Below are 18,900 nucleotides of genomic sequence, written 5' to 3' on the forward strand. Positions count from 1 at the left end.
CTTTCTTAACGATAATCCCCCAAAAACCGCCACTGGGGCTTCCGCTGGGTTGTTTCGAATCCCTCTGCCATGTCTTCGTCCCCCTTCTTGAGTCTCCCCCCCGAGCTTCGACACATGATCTACAAATACTACTATACCACCCTTGAGGGGTATTTCCTCCAGCCAATCTCCCGAAAGCTCGCCGCCGCCAATGGCAAACCACTTGACCTCGCCCTGATGTACACCTACCGCTTCATTGCGCACGAGACCAGAGACCTGCCTCTATTATACAATGATATTTCCATCTCTACAATCTATGATCCCGAATTGCGTCCATGGGCTGGCCGCTTCGATTATCTTCTCTACGCCCAACTTCAGCAGCAAGTAAAGCTCGTTCTCCTCTTGGGCAACCGTTTTCTCACTGAACAAATTTGGACTCGCATTGAACAAAGCTTTCCCTGGTTCGCGCCAGATCTCAGAGATGCCCTGAGCCAACACCGACGCGGACAAGATCAATTCGATATGAGACATATTGAATGTTGGCCTTTCACCAATTCCTTCACATATTCAGTCGACCCTTTTCGGCGGCGGGCCTCTGGAATATCCGCGCTTTGTGAGGCCCTCGAATTCACCTTGCGTAATCTTGCCCAGAGAGCAACGAGTGACTTTTATAGGGCTGTCAACGAAGCACTTCCAGATTGGGAATATAGCGGTAGCGATCGGCTCTTGAACTTCCTCGACCAGTGCTTCAAGCCTTGGGACATACCCCACGCCGATGCCCTCGCAGAAATGGGGCGTAAGTTTAAGGATGAACGCCTCTGGTCTACTCTCGAATCCTGGGCGCCCAACCAACGCCAGACACAAGAATATCGTGCCAAATTTCGCATCTCCGCAGCTTCTGCAGCCATACGTTGGCTCAGCCAGCTTCCCGCCAATAAACAAATGTGCGTCCATAATTTGGCCATTATTGAAGATCGCCCGTCTGTAGGTCGCCAAGAATGCCACGCTGAGGGCCTTGTCCCTTTCTGCAAAGCGAATCCACGATTACGTATCAGTCATCAGGTCAGTATGATGAATGTGATTTTCTCTCAGGCAATGCTCAGCCGAGTCGGCTCTTTTGAAGGGTTGGAAGAATACGCAGGGCAGGAAATAGGAGAACAAGCCCTTGACTTGGCAAGCGGTGAATCATTCTCTTGTATAGCAGAATGGTTAGCAGAGATCATTTCTCTGTCTAAAGCCGGAATGCCCGATGGCTCCTACACGTTTACTCTAGATGGTGGACCTGACGTCGATCTCTGCTCGGAGATCTTCCAACAGGTCGTGCTTCGCAAAGAAGCCATGCGACTGACTATAGAACGTTCGCTCCCATTATTAGGTGAAGATGATCGGTTGTATTTTGGCCTTGAGTTGCACCGAGGGCATGGCAACGCATTTGCCCAACTCATCGATAACAGTTCCTTCATCAAAACCAACTTCAACCCTGGTCAGCTTTGGAACGCAGACAAGATGCTAGCTGAGTTTCGACAGACTGGAGTGTTGGACTTTTTTGGAAAGTATAGATGTGTTCGAATGCTGTTCAAATTTCCTCGACCACCATTGACCAGTATTGTACCGAGACTAGGAGCACTGGTAATGGAGAATTACGAAAGCAGGCCTTGCCCTCGGCGTCAAAACACTCAAAAACGCGCTCAGCGCCACCGACGCGGCAGGAGACAACATTGATCATACACGTCAAGGCCAGAGGAAGCGGTTACAGAGTCAAGCGTGTGAACTTGGGCTCCTCACCACTAACCATGGTGTGACACATTCTATATCAAGACGGTTGCGTTTCTAATTCAGTCGGGGAAGGTAGGCTAGATGCGTCGACTGTCATTTCAATGTGCTCGACAACAAGGTGGGCAGTTTGTGCAACACTGTGTACTTTAGTTCTTGGATTAGTTATTACTGGTAATGTGTAATCCGATGCCTTTCATCCAGTCAGTCCCAGTACAAGACGTGAACTTGACCTTTAACATTGAATCTCAAGCAAGGCTGTCCATTCAAAACAGGGTACAAGATAAATCTTGCAGCTGACGTATGTCATTATACTCTAGAACCAACTGGATTCGGGACTTCCACTGAAGAAGCAGAAGAGCTTTCCGAATCGGCCATGTGCCTGAATAGCGCTTCCGCATGTTGTTTAGAGTTCCAATCTGCCGAGAGGTGACCCTTCTCCTTAGCTGAATGTAGTGTTGGATATCGTTCACTTAAATTGGTCAGACATCAGTTCGCATAACCGAATCACGGTGCAATTACGGTAAGACTTCCGAGTTGTCAACCAAGAGTTGATTTGGGCTAAACAGTTCTATCATTTGGACCGTTTTCGCTGTTGGTCGGCTGCCCAGAAGTAATCAGGGCACCGAATATGCTCTTTCATCCAGGTTACTCGTGTTGAAAACAAAAACCTTATTTTGTTATATCGCTTTGGGGCCTTTGGCTTTACTTCGCGTATTGCTACATAGGCATTTTAATTTTTCAAATTACCCGGCCGTTTGCCATCTTGTTCAAGCTTTCTTGATTCAAGGATACTGCGGCTTTACTTTCCACCATCCTACTGCATTTACGTGTCAAACCCCCAACCGATCTGGTCACTCGACGCCCCAGCAATTCGCATCAGACTCCTCGCACCGCTGACAGCATTGAATCGTCCGCCCTGGAAGGCAGCAGCGGCGACTCCCAGAGCAGCCCTCGTATCAACACCCTCGTTTCTCGTGTTCGCGTCCCCCCTCTCTAGAACCTGATTCAAAAACGCATCACCTGCCAAGCCCTCATATCGGTCCAGACAAAGCTGCTTAATGGCGGGCCCATACAAATCCACCCATTGCTGCTCGCTAACGGTGGTATAGCTCTTCTGGCCGTTTGCATCAGTCCGAGAGAATGGCCATTCGGCGCTGACGACTTGATATCGCTTTGTGATAAAGAAGAGGATTGGCCATGAGAAGATCCAAAGGAACGTGAGGTAGAAGATCCAGCAGATCCAGGTCGTCAGGCGCCACGTGTTCAGGCGATTGGACGAGTAGATGTCGACTGCTCGGTCGGCGACTGGGAATTCGATGGTGAGATTGCCTTTGTAGTTGGAGCTTCGGACATAGTTTGTCAGACGATCGCGGAAGATGGTCTCATCCATGCCAGTGACTGTTCTAGTCAAACGGAACCTGGGACTCGTTAGAAAAGGCCTAGGCCCCCGTGAGTGAAACATACACTTTAGTACCAGCTGCTTTAGCACAGTAACGATGACACCATTCCTTCAGGGTCGGTTTCGCATGACCAACCTCGATATCACCTTTCACACCGTCCTGACGCTTCTTCAACACCGTGCCGCGATATGTCTTCTCACCACTCTCAACAGTCTTGAGCGTCGAGTAGCCAATAGCACCCGTGATGAAATTGGGATACAGATAATTCTGCAAATTCACCATGATCCGAAAATCGGTGACCTCCTCACGCTTGCTCTTGCCGTCGCTATCGCGCTTGGTTTCCTTGTGAGTTCCCGTTATGTTGATATACGGCGAAGGAGGAAACGTTGCCATGGTTCTGACCCATTTCTCGAGAAATACTGGATCCGCGTCGGAGCGGGGATCTCGCACGGCGTTCACTTCGTTACCGATACGAGTGCGCTTTTGACCAATGCGATTAGAGGTGAAGGCCATGTGAGACTCGGGCCGGGTGACGCCTGTTTGAAGAAGTTCATCTTCAATATCAGTGCTGTCGATAGCAGCCGTCGCTGGAGTACCTGGCCCTAGAGCCGGTGTATCATGGTATGCAGGCGGTGGTGCTTCATCGCCGTTGAGAACATCGTCCTCGATGTGAGTGTATGAGGGTTCCCCCGCCGTCGTGTGTAGCGACACGGCATCAGGGTCATCTTGATAAGGCTTTGGCGAAGGAGGATTACCCATTGTCGCGAGGATGAGATAAGTACCAAAAGTTCGCGGAGATGCCGGCCAATTTGAGTATTTGAGGTTCAGCTTTGGCTTAGGCAGCAACCTGGTTGTGTTGAAAGAGGAATTAACTTGATCTCACGCGTTCACGGCGCGGTTTTTGTCAGATTTCATGCCCCAAGACGGATGGAGTAACCGCCGATCCGGCGATTTCCAGTTTGGGGATAGCGGCCATTTTTTGGCGCCTAACAAACAAGTTGCCATGAAATAGCATTATCAATAACCGCTCACCTAAATAATGCTAAATCTGAAGATGACATTCGTATCACAATTGAGCCATGTGATAGGTTTCAGTGACGCCATCTACTGACTTATCTGGATTGCTCATTTGTGACCAGGTCTCTTTCAGAACCTTATTTTACAATGTACAAATGGAAAGTTCCCAGAAATGAACATCGCAGCATAAATTTTGTTTGTCTGCCTATCAGTCGCACTTATGCCCTATTGTTCACTGCATGGTGATTATTAGATTTCAATAAACAAAGATACGGATTCCCAAACAGTCGGATCATTCACTTATTCAGTAGTCCTGTTCCGCTGGGGCTCATGACACGCTATTCGCTTTGGGTGACAAACGAAGTAGTAGTTCTACTCAAGCATAAACTATTAGCTATAAAAGCATAGCTTCTCCCTAGATGATGAAGATTTCTCTCATTCTCTTTAAGGACTCACATTTTAAAAGGTAAGTTCTAACCACTTCCCATACTAACTCCAACAGGCCTTCTTTCTATCAGAACTCTCATACCCCCGAGAAATAGTTACTCTCAGAAAGCAATGTCTTCAGGTGCCTGTTTCACCTCCCTCCCCGAGCCCTCAGAGGTCGGCCAAATATGGCAAGATCTCGAAGTGCTCATCGCCTCACTCAAGTCTCGACTCGAGCATCGAGAACAAAAGTATTCTGAACTCGCCGTTGAAGTTGTCGAAAATCTTGAATCTGGCATCCACGGCGAAGAACGTCAGGCTCAACTTTGCAAAATTCGTGAGTCTTGGAAACATATCCAGACACTGGAGCGTGAGCTGCGCTTTTACTTGAAGCAGCAGAGAAAACTGGCTGAGAGTTCGATGTCGCGAATTGCTGAGCAGCTTGGGACTCTGAATGTCGATTCGATGGCTAGGGCTATCCAGGCGAGTGAGATGAGTAAGGCTTGCTATGAGAAGCCCGTCGAGCCGGTGTTTGAGACAATCACTGAGTCGCCTCTTGAGTATACCTCAGACTCTTGGCAGTGAGGAGTCAAGAAGGTGATCTAGATTGAAAAGGTCTTCGGGTGGAGTGCCAGTGTTTTGGTAAACAAACAGGTAAGTACTTGCAGCTTGGTATAAGAATCTCGAAGTCAAAATAAACTCATTGAACATCAATCTAAACAACCCGAAGTTTTAACATGTGAAATGAGGTTAGACATGAGTATTTTCAATTAATGTTTCTCTATCTAGCGATACAGTCACAAACTAACCCAAGACTCTATACACAGGGTACTCATCCCCGACATTGACGGGCAGGATATTGAACGTGGCATACGAATCGATATTCTCAGGCTCAAGAACAGTGAACGCGTACCCCGCAGCAGCCTGCCTCGTCGACACCCAAAAGCTCCCAGCCGGCATCGTAATCTCCTTCTGGAGAATATCAGTAGCAACCTTGTTCAATACCGTACCCTGATAAACAGTACTAGCCAACTCAATGCTCGTAACATTATACGCTTCAACCTCACCGCGGAACTCAGAGCGAATATTCTCGACGGTAACACCGTTGAGGCGAAGACGATCGGCAGCTTCTTTCCATGCTTGCGGGAAGATGTACGCTTCGGGGCGAGAGCGGGTAAGGTTGGATTTCACGGGTGTTGAGCTGAGGAATTGAACGGGGATTTCGACGAGTTTGCCGGTTGGGAGGTCGATGAAATCCCAGGTGCGGTTGGTGGGCTGGAAGGAATCTGTAACGACGACTTCGTCTACGCCATCGATGAATTTCTGGCGAGCACCTTCGACAACTTCGTACACTTCTTCAGCTTTGTCGGCGGCTGTTTGGACGATGGCTTCGATCATGGTAAGTCCTGAAGCAACGCGGCGCTGGAAGTGCTGGCTTCCAAGACCGATGCCTCGAGTTTCAGTGAGGAAGACCATAACCTGCGTCAGTGCCAAGGAAACATCACCAGCTCGCGCCTGGGTATCAAGCTGAGTAAACACCAGAGGTTCCTCCCTGGCATTTCCCGTGATATAAGGACTCCAGCGCAGATTCAGCTTATCCATAGCACCAGCAATTCTGGGCACGAAAACCTCCTCAGAGTATTCTCGAATATCCTTGTGAATATTCAAGTTCTTCATAGGATCAAATTGGCCATCCACGGCTTGCGCCCACTGATCTTTGAGGCCATAAGCGCGATTGGCGCTGTATTCATGAGCGTCTACCATGACATGAGGAGAGAAGTCAACAATCAGCGCTTTAACCTCACGAGTTTGTTGACTTGCGAAACGAATGTGATCTCTGTTGGGATCGTATCCTGTTGCCAAAAAGCGCTGGAAGTAGGCGACGCCATCGGGGTTGTAGCGGGGCAAGATCATGATGTCCATTTTCTCGAGGATTGATGCTGCCCATGTTGAATTGGCATCAAATTTGCCGAGCAGCGCGAGAAGAGCTTGGTCGCCGCCGGGTTCATTTCCGTGGACGCCACCTTGAAGGTAGACGCGGAGCTTCTCGGATGAAGATGAATTGGCCTTGATTTCAGGCTGCGACGACGTGGAGAGGAAGACATAAGGAATTGAGCGCCCTTCGTCGGATTTGAAGGATGGGTTGTTGTACGTCAACCAGTCATTTCGGGATGCAAGACTCTCGAGGAAGTAGTCTGCGAACGTTAGTAGATAGATCTTGAAGATGCGTTGGAAACATACTCAGAGTAGCATCGCTTGTTGGTCCGCTTGTGCCATTGTCGAATCCAGCGGCGATGCTCTTGGGATCAAGGAATGCAGGTGACTGGAGATCGATCTGCTTGACCTCGGGGAAGTTCTTGGCAGCCTCTTCACCGTCTTTCGTCAGAGGAACTTGATTATCGTTATAACGAACTGCGGTGGCCAAGCCAGCGCACAAAAGCCCAGTGAAAGCAGTGCGAAGCGTCATTTTTCCAGTGGGCCTACAAAATCCAACAACAGAGAAGAGACATTGTAACCCCATCATGCGGGCATTTCATCTTTTAAACCTCTCCAAACAACCTTCCCAGTCCGTGACGATCATCATACATGGGGAGCATAATGACCGAACTTCCCCGCCGATCCGCATAGCTTATCAGTAGCAAAGTTAGCCGATGATAAGCTTAAACCGTTTATAGTAGGTAGCTATGAGAATTGGCTCATTTAGCTCCGACTATGTTGCAATCAACAGCGGGGAACGGGTCTGCCAAGGCTTGGTGGATGAGAAATACTTTACTGGTCTGTGGAAAGCAGGTTTATGCGTGGGCTAATGCTCGGTGCTTGATTTATTTGCCGGAGAGGTGCCAGGAATCAGGAGATAAGATAAGATATAGATAAGAAAAAGTCCGCGGCTGGGGCTGTATGTATGTATGTATGTATGTATGTGTATTTTTCGTCTGGGTGGCTGTAACGAAGCCAAATCTCCTACTGGAGCAAAAGACGTGCTGAGCTAGCTAGGTACAGGATACCCCGCTTCCTTCACCATCCAGCATACCAATGGCACAAAAGGTGCTGTATTTCTCAAGCCCGTCACCCGTCAGCGGGTTCGAGGGCAATCTATTGTCGAACTTTTTCCACCGACCAGAATTCTCTCGCGCATCACTACATCTGCTGACGCAGTCCACAATCTCCAGTAACCAAGTTGTAGCTCGTAGTCGACTGTCGCGGCGGCAGGGAAAAACCTCGGGAAGGGATCAGAGGCCGACGGTGCGGCTTGCCTTTAAAGGAGAAAAACCCATCGCAATCGGCGTCGTTGATCGGAAGGATGTCGCTACGAATGCCCGGGGCATCGCCCTCCGATATCTAAGGCGTTCTGGTTCTGAGGTGCCGCCATTAGATCCGACAAAGGTGTTGTCAGAGAAGGCGAACTCTCCAAAATTCCTTCTCTGAAAACTGCTGTTAGGGAGCCGATAGCGTCCCCGCAGTTTTTGTGTGGTCGCGTGGCCTGCAGAAAATCCCGCTCCTAGCACCGCACTAACAGTGCGTGCCAAGAAAGAATTTTTACAGGAGAGAGAGTTGGGGCTGGGGCTGTAGTGGGGAAAATGCTGAGGTTGTAGGGTAACTCCAGCGGATGATGTATTTACCAAGAGATATAATATTGGATGATAGACTTCTAGTACTAGTCGGCGAGAAAATTTTATTTCTTCTCTGTTTTAATATGTGGCTTGCAGTATAGTAGGTTTACAGCCTCAAGTATTTATATATGCTATTGGGCCGCAGTAAACCTCGTCAAGTACACTTCACGGATTAACATCGTGATCTTGAAAAAGTATGAGGTTTGTATGAAGGGGCATTCTTAGGCGTGCATCTGCATAGTACGCAATAGCCTAACAGCAATCTGACTTCAATCACCCCTCTACTCGCTGTTTTGCTTCAATCATACTTTTAGTAAAACTAGTCACTAGGAGGTCGTTAATCAACTGACGCATCTGAAAGACGCAATGCAGTCCGGTTTCTCCCCATTAGTCAAACTCATTTCCAACGTAGTCGCACACTGGCCAGGCTCTTTATTGATACTAGCTGTCTGCAATCTGCATAGGGATAGACTGTGCAATAGGAGTTTGTGTTCAGCTTCGGCTTTGCCGGTTGAGCTGTGAACAAGCCCTTGCAGCCTTTTTTGTCAAGTCCACCTTCGACGAAGTGGACGCAGTCTACACCGTCTATACTGGCACCGAATGTGTTGCAGTCAAATTATTCACCTTCGAGAATCTGATACTCTGTTTCGCCGTCGACTTCGCATCGCTCTGTGTTATCCTAGAATGTCACTGGAGGAGGTAAGTAGGAGGAGATGGTGAAAGGAAAAGAAAGGACTTACCGTACCATGCTGTTATCTGCGAGGTCACAGCAAGAGTGGCGATGCTTGCGATTGAGAGCTTCATTGTCAGCAAACAAAGGTGCGTTTGAACGGGAAGAGGCGTTGAGAGGTAGTAGGATGGGAGTTGAAACATGAGGGTTATATATCTTATCCGCTGACAGAAAAACAATGGCACACTGCATCTACAAGCTTTGCGCCATCTTGAGTTAATTCTCTGTCAAGTTGAAAGACGTATGTCGTCATGATCGCTTTCATAATAGAAATATCGTGTTTGGCGAGAGCTGAAGGATAGGACCCTCGAAGCTGAGAACCAAGGAGGGCGCTGATCACGTATATTTGTCTCAAACAGGCCGTTTTAGTTAGCAGCGAAAAAGTAAACTTTCACAGATGATTACTGACCCTCAATAGGTATTTCTCGGAAATATAAAACAGTGAAACAAAGGATGAAGATCCGCCCGTGGGGCTGATCCGAGCTGAGCTGGGTGGTCTAGCCGGGAGAGAATTGTTATACTGTCTCGAATGTGTAGGTGATTGCCGCATCGAAAGGATGGTTGCCCAAACTCTGTCCATATCAGAACAGATCATTGACTGCCGAAGCTTGCCATGTGAGTACCTGACTGCTGAGTGACCTCCCGCTTCTGCTGTGAATGAGCTGTCAAACGAACATCGTTATGTAATGAACGAAACACAAAGGCACATCCTCAAAGTTACAGGATCCATACCGTCTGCCACCACTTACGAATTAGCAGGCGAAGAGCTGTGCGCTGAAGAACATCTAGGTCGATCATCTTGGTCACGAAGTTCACACTGTCATGGAGCCGGGACAGTTGGAGTGGGTTCACCGATTTGACAAGCGTCAAAGAAATCAAGAAAACCAACCTAACTGGCGTTCAACAAGGCAATGATGCGACAAAGAGAATACTTGTTGTTATCAAGAGCATCTTTCAGGCTGCTAGGCCAGAGCGAAATTGGAATAATAAGTTACATAGATCATAGGGCAGAAAATGAAAACGTCTGACATAATCTGAAAGCTCAGACAACGTGGCCGAGTGGTTAAGGCGATGCCCTGCTATCTCTTCGGAGACATCATAGGCATTGTGTTCGCACGCGTAGGTTCGAATCCTGCCGTTGTCGATCTTTTTTGTTATCCGTTAAAATGATTTGATTGAATTTTTGCCAAACTGAGCGGTTTTGTTCATGCCTCACACACAGTTGGGAACAATTTTTGTCTTGGTCGTGGAGGTTGAGTGTAATTCAGCGCCGTGGTTACAAGCGCTGGGTCCACTGAAATGGTTATGCCTGAGGCTGGGGACGATGATGTCCGTGACTCAGCTGGCTTACGATGCACTACAATGACTCAGATAGACTCGACACCTTATCCATCTCTGTTTTTGATTCTTTAGCTGGGTTACAGGGACGTTGTCTCATGTCTGACAGTAATTATCTCAAACACAGGCTTTGCGTTAAGCTCAAAGCTCACTCTGCTGGTAGCCTTCCACTAAGTTCACAATACCTTACGCACCAACAAGACAGTTTATTTCATCGCTACTCATTCACCCGCGACCGTGACACGATAGTCTCATCAACTTCGCCAAACCCTCCGACAACATTAGGGAGTGATTAAGTACCGCTCAGGCTTTGAACAGGAAACGCAAGATTGAGAACTGGCCAACAAAGAATATTGCGCAGGCCGTGTGAGGCGCACCTGAGCCGCAATTTGGGTGGCATGTTTCAACAAATCCCATTCCGGGCGAATGGTTTAGTGGTATAATACTCCCTTAGCATGATTCAGTCTTCTGAAGAAATCTGGGAGTGGTCCAGGGTTCGATTCCCTGTTCGTCCAACATCGGCGGTTAAATCCCGCTATTATCCTCTCTTTTTGCTGTTTCACCATCCGACTCCCCATTGCCAAATCCAGTGATGCAGGTAGACCGCATTCTTTTTATTGAGTAGAGTAAAGACTATTTATTTATCTCATGACCAAGGAACTGTGGCACCTTTTTGGTGCGATTCCCTTGCAAGCTCAATGACCCTCAAGCCGTCGCGCGATTGCGTTGGCTTCACTTCCAACTCTGCCTTGCCATTAATCGCATCGGCGACATTCTCATACAATCCCATCCATCGGCCCGCAAAACTTGGATATCGACCAGTATACTTCTTGGTCTCGGGGTTATACTTTTGAACCTTGCCGTCGAACTCTTCGTATGTCGTCAGAATACCCCGCAAGTCATCAGACTCAACACCAAAACCTTCATCAAGCGGCTTCAGACCAGCAGCGATACTGTCCTCTGTTGCGCAAAGGCTATGCTTTTGGAACTAAAAAAATGTCAATCAAACACCTGTGTAAAACGGATTCGGATTCTCACCTTTATGAAAGAACCCTTTGTTCCTCGAACGAGTTGCTTCAATTGCTGTGCCATCGGTGTCGTCACAGCTGTCTTGACTGTAACGAGCAGATCTTTCTGCGCACCATCATATTGTAGAATTATAGTAAAAGAGTCTTCAACTTCACTTTCGGCGTCGCGTTGGACGCGGAAGAACCCCGTCACAGACTTGGGGCGGCCAAAGAGAACAAGCGCCTGGTCGATGCTATGCGTACCTGGAGTACTGTAAGTGAAAAGACCAGGGGAAATTGTCACCCAAGACTTACCGAGACCGAAGGCCATCCCAGAACCTGGAGTGTACTTGGCTCCTATTTTAGACAGCCACGGTGGTGACTCAAAGTCATAGTGCAACTCGGCTTCTTTGATATCGCCCAGTGCACCTTTGTTGATAAGATGGCGAAGGGTCTGAAAGTCTGCATCCTATCACAGGATTAGAATCCGATTTAGAAGAAACCAGACGTAAAGAGCTTACCCATCGTCGGTTCTGAAAGCAAGTAAGAATGAGACCCTTCTCTTCACCCAATTTGATCACCCTATCCGCCTCTTCAGATGATACAGCAAATGGCTTATCGACAATCACTAATCTCATGTTAACATCACCTTGACCCTGCAAAAGGTCACTCACCATGCTTTCCCGCATTTAGCGCCTGCTCTGCAAAAGAGGCATGAGTATCATGCTGGGTAGCGACGACAACGAACTGGATATCTTTATCGGCGAAGAACTCATCGGCTGTGCGATAATGCCTGATGCGAGGAAAGTCAACGGTGCAGTGCGAGCCCTTCTCAGCAGAAGATGGATCGGCTGGTGCTTCTTTTCTCTGAAGAATAGCAATGACTTCGTAGTCTGGGATAGAAGTGATGAAAGGTAAGTGAAAGCTCTTGGCTGAGTTTCCGTAACCTACAACACCGACTTTGATTGGCGCCATGATTGGGAATCTGTTTATTCGGTTGAGAGGCTAATTTACTTCATGAGATATCCACGAGACTTCTTTTATCTGATCGATCGCTGGGAGCTTTTATCTAACGTTGACTTACAAATCAACTTCCCTTTTTTTTTTTTTACCGCATCATCTTATTCACCCGGCTATAGCGTCATTGACCGTTGTCCCCGCATTGGTTTTATCCTTGGTGGATCGTAGATGGTATCATGACACAACCCCGCTCCTCGGGGAGTATCGGTGATAGATCCGCTACTCCGCGCGAGACCAAAGAGCGGCATAAAAACGTCAAGGAAGTCTCAGATATGAGGTCTTGCAGGACCAGTAAGCTATCAAACTCCGAGATCGGATGAATTAATGGATAAAACCGTCTGAAGTGTTGAACGTCCCAAGCTTTGAACATCTAACTGCCGCACTTCGGTGACCACTGTCCCGAATTTCACCATTTGCGGGTCCGGCAAATCTACCTTATATCGACTACTCACTTCATATCGCGCATTTCTGAGACTCTAAGTACCTTAAGGAATTTGAATATCAAACTTCAAAATGACTAGCTCAGCAGACTCTCTACCTCATCTGCGATGGGGTATCCTAGGTACGTTTTCCCATCTATCCACCGTCCAGAGCTAATCGTCCGTTCAGGCACAGGATGGGTATCCTCAATGTTTCTCCGCGACCTCCTCACCACCCGTCCCGATGCCAAAGCAACACATACCATCACAGCCATCGGCTCCTCATCAATCGAGAAAGGCACTTCTTTCGTTGAGAAGCTCTGGGAGAAAGCACCTGATAAGCCCAAGCCCCAAGTCTACGCGGATTATCAGGGTGTTTACGATGATCCAAATGTGGATATTGTATACATCGGAACGCCGCACTCACTGCATAGAAAGAACTGTCTCGATGCGATCGCAGCGGGTAAACACATTCTGTGTGAGAAGCCTTTTACGATTAATGCGAAGGAGGCGAAGGACATTGCTGATGCTGCGAGGAAGAAGGGCGTTTTTGTCATGGAAGGTTTGTTCACCCCCACGTTTGTTTGACTGCATGTTAATATTTGTTAGCGGCCTGGGTGAGGTTCTGTTCCCTGTTTGAGGCGTTGCACGAGGAGATTATCGTCAAGAAGTCAATTGGTGAAGTCCAGCGACTTTCCATTGACTTTGGAAACAAGTTCGATCTGAGCAGCTTGCCTGATAATCATCGTCTGAAAGACCCCGCTCTGGGTGGTGGTGCTTTGCTCGACATTGGCTTTTATACGCTGACGTTTGCTTCGATCATTCTCGGTGATTGGAAGGTTGGCAAAGATCATCCGAAACCGACAAAGGTTCTGTCGTCTCTTGACATTGTGGATGGTATCGACGCGGCGAATACCGTTGTGTTGGAATACCCCTCCGCCAATGGAGGTGTCAAAACAGGCGTCTGCACGTCAAGCTTCCGATATAGAGGCGCCGATGAATTCGGTTACATTCAGGGTACCAACGGAAGCATCACCCTGTTCGGTCCAGCAGTCAGTGTACCCGGCGGATTCCGCGTCACTGAAGGAGAGCGCCCGGGACCTCCTGCAGCCGATACCAGGACCACGCGCGTGTTCAACGTGGAGCGCCACGAGGGAACGTTGGGCTTTTACTGGGAAGCCGATGCTGTTGCGCAGGACATTGCAAAGGGAAAGACTGAGAGTGATGTTGTTCCGTTGGATGAGACGCTTCGATTGATGGAGTTGATGGATGAGATTAGAGCAGCGAACGGGCTGAAGTATCCGCAGGATGAGAATTAGTGATGCCTTGTGACCTGAAGTTTTGGGCAATCAATAAGAGCAGCATTTACTCACTCACCGTCGGGACAAACAAAATTGCACTCAATTATAAAATAATGCAAACCGACGATAGGGACGTAGACAACTCAACAAAACGAGGGCCAATCATTCGCCACATTTCCCTCCATTCATATGACCTCACGCGACCAAGAACGGCAGGAAGCAAATGGAGATGCAAACAGCCTCAGGCAAACCGTCATCAACCTCAGCGCATCAGAGTTTTCGCTTCTGCCGTGACAAACAGACAGCAATTGAGTTTGTTCAAACAGACGCGATGCACTGTCGCAAACATGGAGTTTTGTCTGAGTCACCCGCCGAAAGCAACTGCCCATCGCAAATTCGTGATCTCGTCGTACATGATTCCTTCCATTCCTCATTTTTCTCTCCTCCATCACCTCCTCGTTCTCGAGAACACCAGAGAACTTCCTCTTCAAACCGATTGATCTCTTGTATTTTCATTTTGCGTCTCGTGCGCGACGATGCCGGCCTCAGGATCCGGAGCCTCACTTCTTGCTGACGTTTACTTGGAAGACTGCAATCTAGGATTCACCCCGCGATGGGAGTTCCAGCCTGATCTTGACAAGATGAGAATGACGATCCAAGCCATCTTTCGCACCGAAAACGTACACATCAAGCATTTCGCCGAAGGTTGCTTTAACAAGCTCTACGAAGTTCAGATCAATGATCAAGCCCCGCTATTGCTGCGCGTCGCACTCCCTGTCGATCCGCAGAACAAGACCATCAGCGAAGTTGCCACAATCCAATGGGTCTCCGCGATTACAGACTTCCCGATCCCGAATGCCATTCATTACGATGCGTCGCGCGATTCTCCCATTACTTATGAATGGATCTTGATGAGCAAGCTCCCAGGCGCGCGGTTGGAGGTCACATGGCGGCACCTCACTCTTCTCCAAAAGACCGACACCGTCCGCCAAATCGCATCTTTCATAGCATCTCTCTTTCGTGACAAATTCGCGACCATTTGTAACATCTACCCTCCCGTATACGAAAGCGGATTGCCAAGGCCCGGCCCAATCGTGTCTACTTGCTTCTTCTACGGCCTCATCAACAAATCTGACATTAACCGAGGACCGTTTCGGAACAGCAGCGAGTGGTTTGCAGCACGGCTCGAGGCGACTAAAAGGGATGCGACAGCGACTATGGCAAAGTGGTGTGGAAAGGGAAACCTTGACTGTGATGCGGTCAAAGAGATTGACGATGCTGCCCGAACATTTGGCATCGCAGAGAGATTGCTGCATCTGATTCAGCGCGTCTTTCCATTTCACGCTGAAGCAGAGACCACGGTTCTTTACCACGACGACTTACATGGGAACAACATTCTTGTCGACGATGCAGGGAATATCACAGGCATTGTCGACTGGGAATGTGTGTCCATCGTACCACTGTGGAAAGCCTGCGGCATCCCCCAATTCCTCTTTGAACAACCACGATGGACTGAACCTGATCGCAGACGATACCGCCACGATGCGAACGGCGAGATTTCCGAATTATACTACAAGCATTTACACCAATACGAAACCACACGCTTGCGAGAGGTGTTCTTGGGAGAAATGGAGCGACTTGACTCGCGATGGATGGACATTCACAAAAAGACGCAATTGCTCAGGGACTTCGACTTTGCAGTGCAGTTTTGCGATGATGTCGCCGTTTTGAAGCATATCGTCAAGTGGGCTGAGGCTGTGGAGGCTGGTGGGGATGTTCCGAGGATGTGGGACCTGGTATGGGCGAATGCACTCAAGTGGTATTGAATCTCCGTTCTTGATCCGACCAGCAAAGGTGCTAGTGTCAGTCAGCGACTTGGCGATGCAGGAACTCCAGACAAATCTTGTTTGTGTATATTAACTGAAATGATATTGATCTTGACCACGATTGCGACCGTTCGGAAGATAGCCTTTGCGAAATAATCTTAGCCGCTGATGACTGGGCTGGAACCGTTCGATCGCGATACAGACGTGAGACCGCCATTCTCACGTAAGAGTCTCGGACTCCGGATCGCAGCATCTCACCAACCTGAGTAAGCCTGGCCTGATATCGACCGTCAAACCATAACTTCCTCACATCCATCGCTCAAATCTTCTTATCAGACCTATACCGCGCACCAGTATCACCAGGAACTCAACCCGCCCCTCTCAATAGCCTATCTCCACGCGTGACCCCTCGTATTCGTCATGCTCAGCCTCAGTTTCTCAGCCGTAAGCAAGGGAGTGATTGGACCAACATACGCCCTCATCCAATTGGTTTGTCCCAAGCCTGACTGTGTCCAAGAAACGCCTCTGAGAGGTTGACTGGGCCATGTGTGGCCTTACCTAAGTCATTACCAACTTGTACGACAGTGGGCGTAATCACGGGGTGAAGTTCTGCAAGGATGGCTTTGTGATTTCGAGTTGCGGTGAGATACGACGAAGTTTATTGATGTTAGTAAGGTGTAGAAAGACTTTGATTGGGTCGTTGGGTGAGATTTAAAGTCCTAGGGCTGAAACATTTGAGTGCCAAGACTATGATCCTTGATCAGCTGGACTCGTATCGCAGACTTGCTTAAAAAAGACGTTATGATTGGAAATTGGGGATTGAGATGACTACGGAGGGAACTTATGTGTGTGATTTCCGTCATAAGCTTGCATATTCTCCGACGACGAGGTTGAGATGACCGCGTGATGAGCATCAGCCATCCCGAGGCGTTCTTATTTAAATCCCGTCTCACAAAGCACAGAACCATCGACCCCAAACCACTAAGAATATTGTCAAAATGGCTCTCATAGAGCGAGTATGGCACGCCTGCGTCAGTATAGTCGCATGGCTAACAATGTGGCCCACCTCCCCTTCCACCTCCTACCAACATCCCTTCCGCCCCAATCATCCTCACACTCACATTGAAGATCCCAGCCCTGGCTTCCCCATCTTCAATCCCCCGCCAGGTGATCATGAATTTCTCTGCGAGTACCCAGAAATGACAGGTTTCGTGCAATGTTCAATTCCTGAGAATCGAGAATGTTGGCTTAGACATCCGGATGGGCGAGAGTTCAACATCCATACAAACTATGAGAACTTTGCGCCGAAGGGTATTATGAGGCATTATACACTTAATGTTACTGAGAGTTGGTATAATGCTGATGGGCAGAACTTTACCGAGGCGAAGTTGTTCAATGAGGAGTATCCTGGGCCTTGGCTTGAGGCTTGTTGGGGTGATGTGAGTACTCTGGCCTGTGGGGTTTGAGAAAGGGACTAACTGTTGTGCAGACCTTCAATATCACGGTGATCAATAGTATGAAGCGGAACGGCACGAGTATTCACTGGCATGGTATTCGACAGAACCAAACGATGGACATGGATGGTGTCAACGGCATAACTCAATGTCCAATTGCGCCAGGGGATAGCTTCAGCTACATCTTCAATACGACGCAATACGGGACGTCTTGGTATCATAGCCACTACTCTGTGCAGTATGCAGATGGTCTTCAGGGCCCAATCGTAAGCCAAACCGCGGTGCTCAGCCAAAATCGCGCTAACGATGTAGACAATTCATGGTCCCCAGTCAGCTCCCTACGATGCAACCAAGAGGCCATTACTTATGACAGATTGGTGTTAGTTGCCCCCAAGTAGGCTGCATGGCCCATACTGACTGAACATACAGCTCACGAGAGTGCATTCAGACTACTCTTCCCTGGCTCCCAATTCTCCAACAAGACCATCCTTCTCAACGGCGCAGGCAACGTCTCCCACTACGGCTACACCCCAACTCTCCCTGTCCCTGATAACTATGAGTTATACTTCAATAAAACTCCAACAGATAAGCCAAGTCGCCCAAAGAGATATTTGCTCCGCCTGATCAATACTTCATTTGACTCAACACTCGTCTTCTCCATTGATAACCACTGGCTTCAAATCGTCACTTCGGACTTTGTCCCTATTGAGCCGTACTTCAACACCTCAGTCTTGATAGGAATTGGTCAAAGGTACAACGTCATTGTCGAAGCGAATCCTCTTGCCGGTGATGTCAACGAGATCCCAGAAGATGGAAACTTCTGGATCAGGACTTGGGTCGCTGATGCATGTGGTATAGCCCCAGGAGGAGACGGTTACGAAAAGACCGGCATCCTACGCTACAACCACACTGACAAGGCTCTTCCCTCATCTCAGCCTTGGGTCAACATCAGCAAAGCGTGCTCAGATGAGACATATACTTCGCTTCGACCGAAGATACCATGGTACATTGGTCCAGCTGCCAATGCTCAAGCGGCGGATCAGACCGGTGAGCGGTTCAATGTTACTTTTGATCCGAATGCCAAGAATACACCTGAGTTCCAGGAGGAGTATCCGGTTGCTACGTTTGGTCTCCAGAGACCTGGTCAGAACTTTAGACCACTGCAGATTAATTACTCTGATCCCGTTATGTTTCACTTGGATGAGCCGAGGGATACTTACCCACCGAAGTGGGTGGTGATTCCTGAGGATTATACTGAGAAAGAATGGGTATGCGTCAGACGCTTTCAATTGTCTTCGGTTATCATGACTAACCATCATAGGTCTACTTTGTTCTTACGATAGAAGGCATTAGTGCCCGCACCGGCGCTCATCCAGTAAGCATCCAACCCCTGCTACATGTTCCCTAGCTAACCTTATTCAGATCCACCTTCACGGGCATGACTTTGCCCTTCTGCAACAAGAAGAGAACCAAACCTATGACCCCAGCAGACTCAACTTGAAGCTTGACAACCCACCAAGGCGTGATGTCGTCCTACTTCCCCGCAATGGCTTCGTAGTTATTGCTTTCAAGGCAGATAACCCAGGTATCTTGGCT

At 48.6% G+C, this 18,900-nt stretch overlaps 8 protein-coding genes and 2 non-coding genes across 10 annotated transcripts in view; 7 read left to right on the forward strand and 3 right to left on the reverse strand.

The window, feature by feature from the left end:
- The first annotated feature begins 8 nt into the window (after positions 1 to 8).
- FOXG_13178 (uncharacterized protein) lies at positions 9 to 1,995 on the forward strand. Its single transcript, XM_018393130.1, has one exon. It carries the CDS (start codon positions 70 to 72, stop codon positions 1,699 to 1,701), a length of 1,632 nt encoding a protein of 543 aa, XP_018252339.1. The 5' UTR covers positions 9 to 69; the 3' UTR covers positions 1,702 to 1,995.
- A 288-nt stretch (positions 1,996 to 2,283) lies between these two features.
- FOXG_13179 (uncharacterized protein) lies at positions 2,284 to 4,042 on the reverse strand. Its single transcript, XM_018393131.1, has 2 exons — positions 3,220 to 4,042; positions 2,284 to 3,173 (listed from the first exon to the last, which is right to left on the reverse strand). Exons 1-2 carry the CDS (start codon positions 3,912 to 3,914, stop codon positions 2,579 to 2,581), a joined length of 1,290 nt encoding a protein of 429 aa, XP_018252340.1. The 5' UTR covers positions 3,915 to 4,042; the 3' UTR covers positions 2,284 to 2,578.
- A 688-nt stretch (positions 4,043 to 4,730) lies between these two features.
- Positions 4,731 to 5,183, forward strand: FOXG_13180 (uncharacterized protein; the record flags this gene model as incomplete). Its single annotated transcript, XM_018393132.1, has 1 exon — positions 4,731 to 5,183. One exon carries the CDS (start codon positions 4,731 to 4,733, stop codon positions 5,181 to 5,183), a length of 453 nt encoding a protein of 150 aa, XP_018252341.1.
- Positions 5,184 to 5,280: 97 nt separating this feature from the next.
- Positions 5,281 to 7,362, reverse strand: FOXG_13181 (uncharacterized protein). The gene is made up of 2 exons (XM_018393133.1): positions 6,840 to 7,362; positions 5,281 to 6,793 (listed from the first exon to the last, which is right to left on the reverse strand). Exons 1-2 carry the CDS (start codon positions 7,120 to 7,122, stop codon positions 5,403 to 5,405), a joined length of 1,674 nt encoding a protein of 557 aa, XP_018252342.1. The 5' UTR covers positions 7,123 to 7,362; the 3' UTR covers positions 5,281 to 5,402.
- Positions 7,363 to 9,984: 2,622 nt separating this feature from the next.
- Positions 9,985 to 10,083, forward strand: FOXG_21099. The gene has a single exon. It is a non-coding gene; the product is annotated as a tRNA-Ser (tRNA).
- Positions 10,084 to 10,697: 614 nt separating this feature from the next.
- On the forward strand, positions 10,698 to 10,792 carry FOXG_21100. Its single transcript has one exon. It is a non-coding gene; the product is annotated as a tRNA-Ala (tRNA).
- A 70-nt stretch (positions 10,793 to 10,862) lies between these two features.
- On the reverse strand, positions 10,863 to 12,446 carry FOXG_13182 (uncharacterized protein). The gene is made up of 5 exons (XM_018393134.1): positions 11,959 to 12,446; positions 11,806 to 11,912; positions 11,600 to 11,753; positions 11,316 to 11,548; positions 10,863 to 11,265 (listed from the first exon to the last, which is right to left on the reverse strand). The coding sequence occupies exons 1-5, from the start codon at positions 12,257 to 12,259 to the stop codon at positions 10,924 to 10,926; spliced, it is 1,137 nt and encodes a 378-aa protein (XP_018252343.1). The 5' UTR covers positions 12,260 to 12,446; the 3' UTR covers positions 10,863 to 10,923.
- A 37-nt stretch (positions 12,447 to 12,483) lies between these two features.
- On the forward strand, positions 12,484 to 14,203 carry FOXG_13183 (uncharacterized protein). The gene is made up of 3 exons (XM_018393135.1): positions 12,484 to 12,866; positions 12,914 to 13,285; positions 13,333 to 14,203. Exons 1-3 carry the CDS (start codon positions 12,818 to 12,820, stop codon positions 14,040 to 14,042), a joined length of 1,131 nt encoding a protein of 376 aa, XP_018252344.1. The 5' UTR covers positions 12,484 to 12,817; the 3' UTR covers positions 14,043 to 14,203.
- A 357-nt stretch (positions 14,204 to 14,560) lies between these two features.
- On the forward strand, positions 14,561 to 15,850 carry FOXG_13184 (uncharacterized protein; the record flags this gene model as incomplete). Its single annotated transcript, XM_018393136.1, has 1 exon — positions 14,561 to 15,850. The coding sequence occupies one exon, from the start codon at positions 14,561 to 14,563 to the stop codon at positions 15,848 to 15,850; it is 1,290 nt and encodes a 429-aa protein (XP_018252345.1).
- An 854-nt stretch (positions 15,851 to 16,704) lies between these two features.
- Positions 16,705 to 18,900, forward strand: part of FOXG_13185 (uncharacterized protein) — a 2,694-nt gene continuing 498 nt past the window's right edge. Inside the window, exons 1-6 of the mRNA XM_018393137.1 lie at positions 16,705 to 17,289; positions 17,340 to 17,570; positions 17,617 to 17,683; positions 17,734 to 18,572; positions 18,626 to 18,679; positions 18,727 to 18,889. Of these exons, the coding sequence (XP_018252346.1) occupies positions 16,849 to 17,289; positions 17,340 to 17,570; positions 17,617 to 17,683; positions 17,734 to 18,572; positions 18,626 to 18,679; positions 18,727 to 18,889 (1,795 nt within the window). The 5' untranslated portion in view covers positions 16,705 to 16,848. The remainder of the gene's footprint in view (positions 17,290 to 17,339; positions 17,571 to 17,616; positions 17,684 to 17,733; positions 18,573 to 18,625; positions 18,680 to 18,726; positions 18,890 to 18,900) is intronic.

Source organism: Fusarium oxysporum, chromosome 12 (genome assembly GCF_000149955.1).
Source record: "Fusarium oxysporum f. sp. lycopersici 4287 chromosome 12, whole genome shotgun sequence".
Lineage (NCBI taxonomy): Eukaryota > Fungi > Ascomycota > Sordariomycetes > Hypocreales > Nectriaceae > Fusarium > Fusarium oxysporum.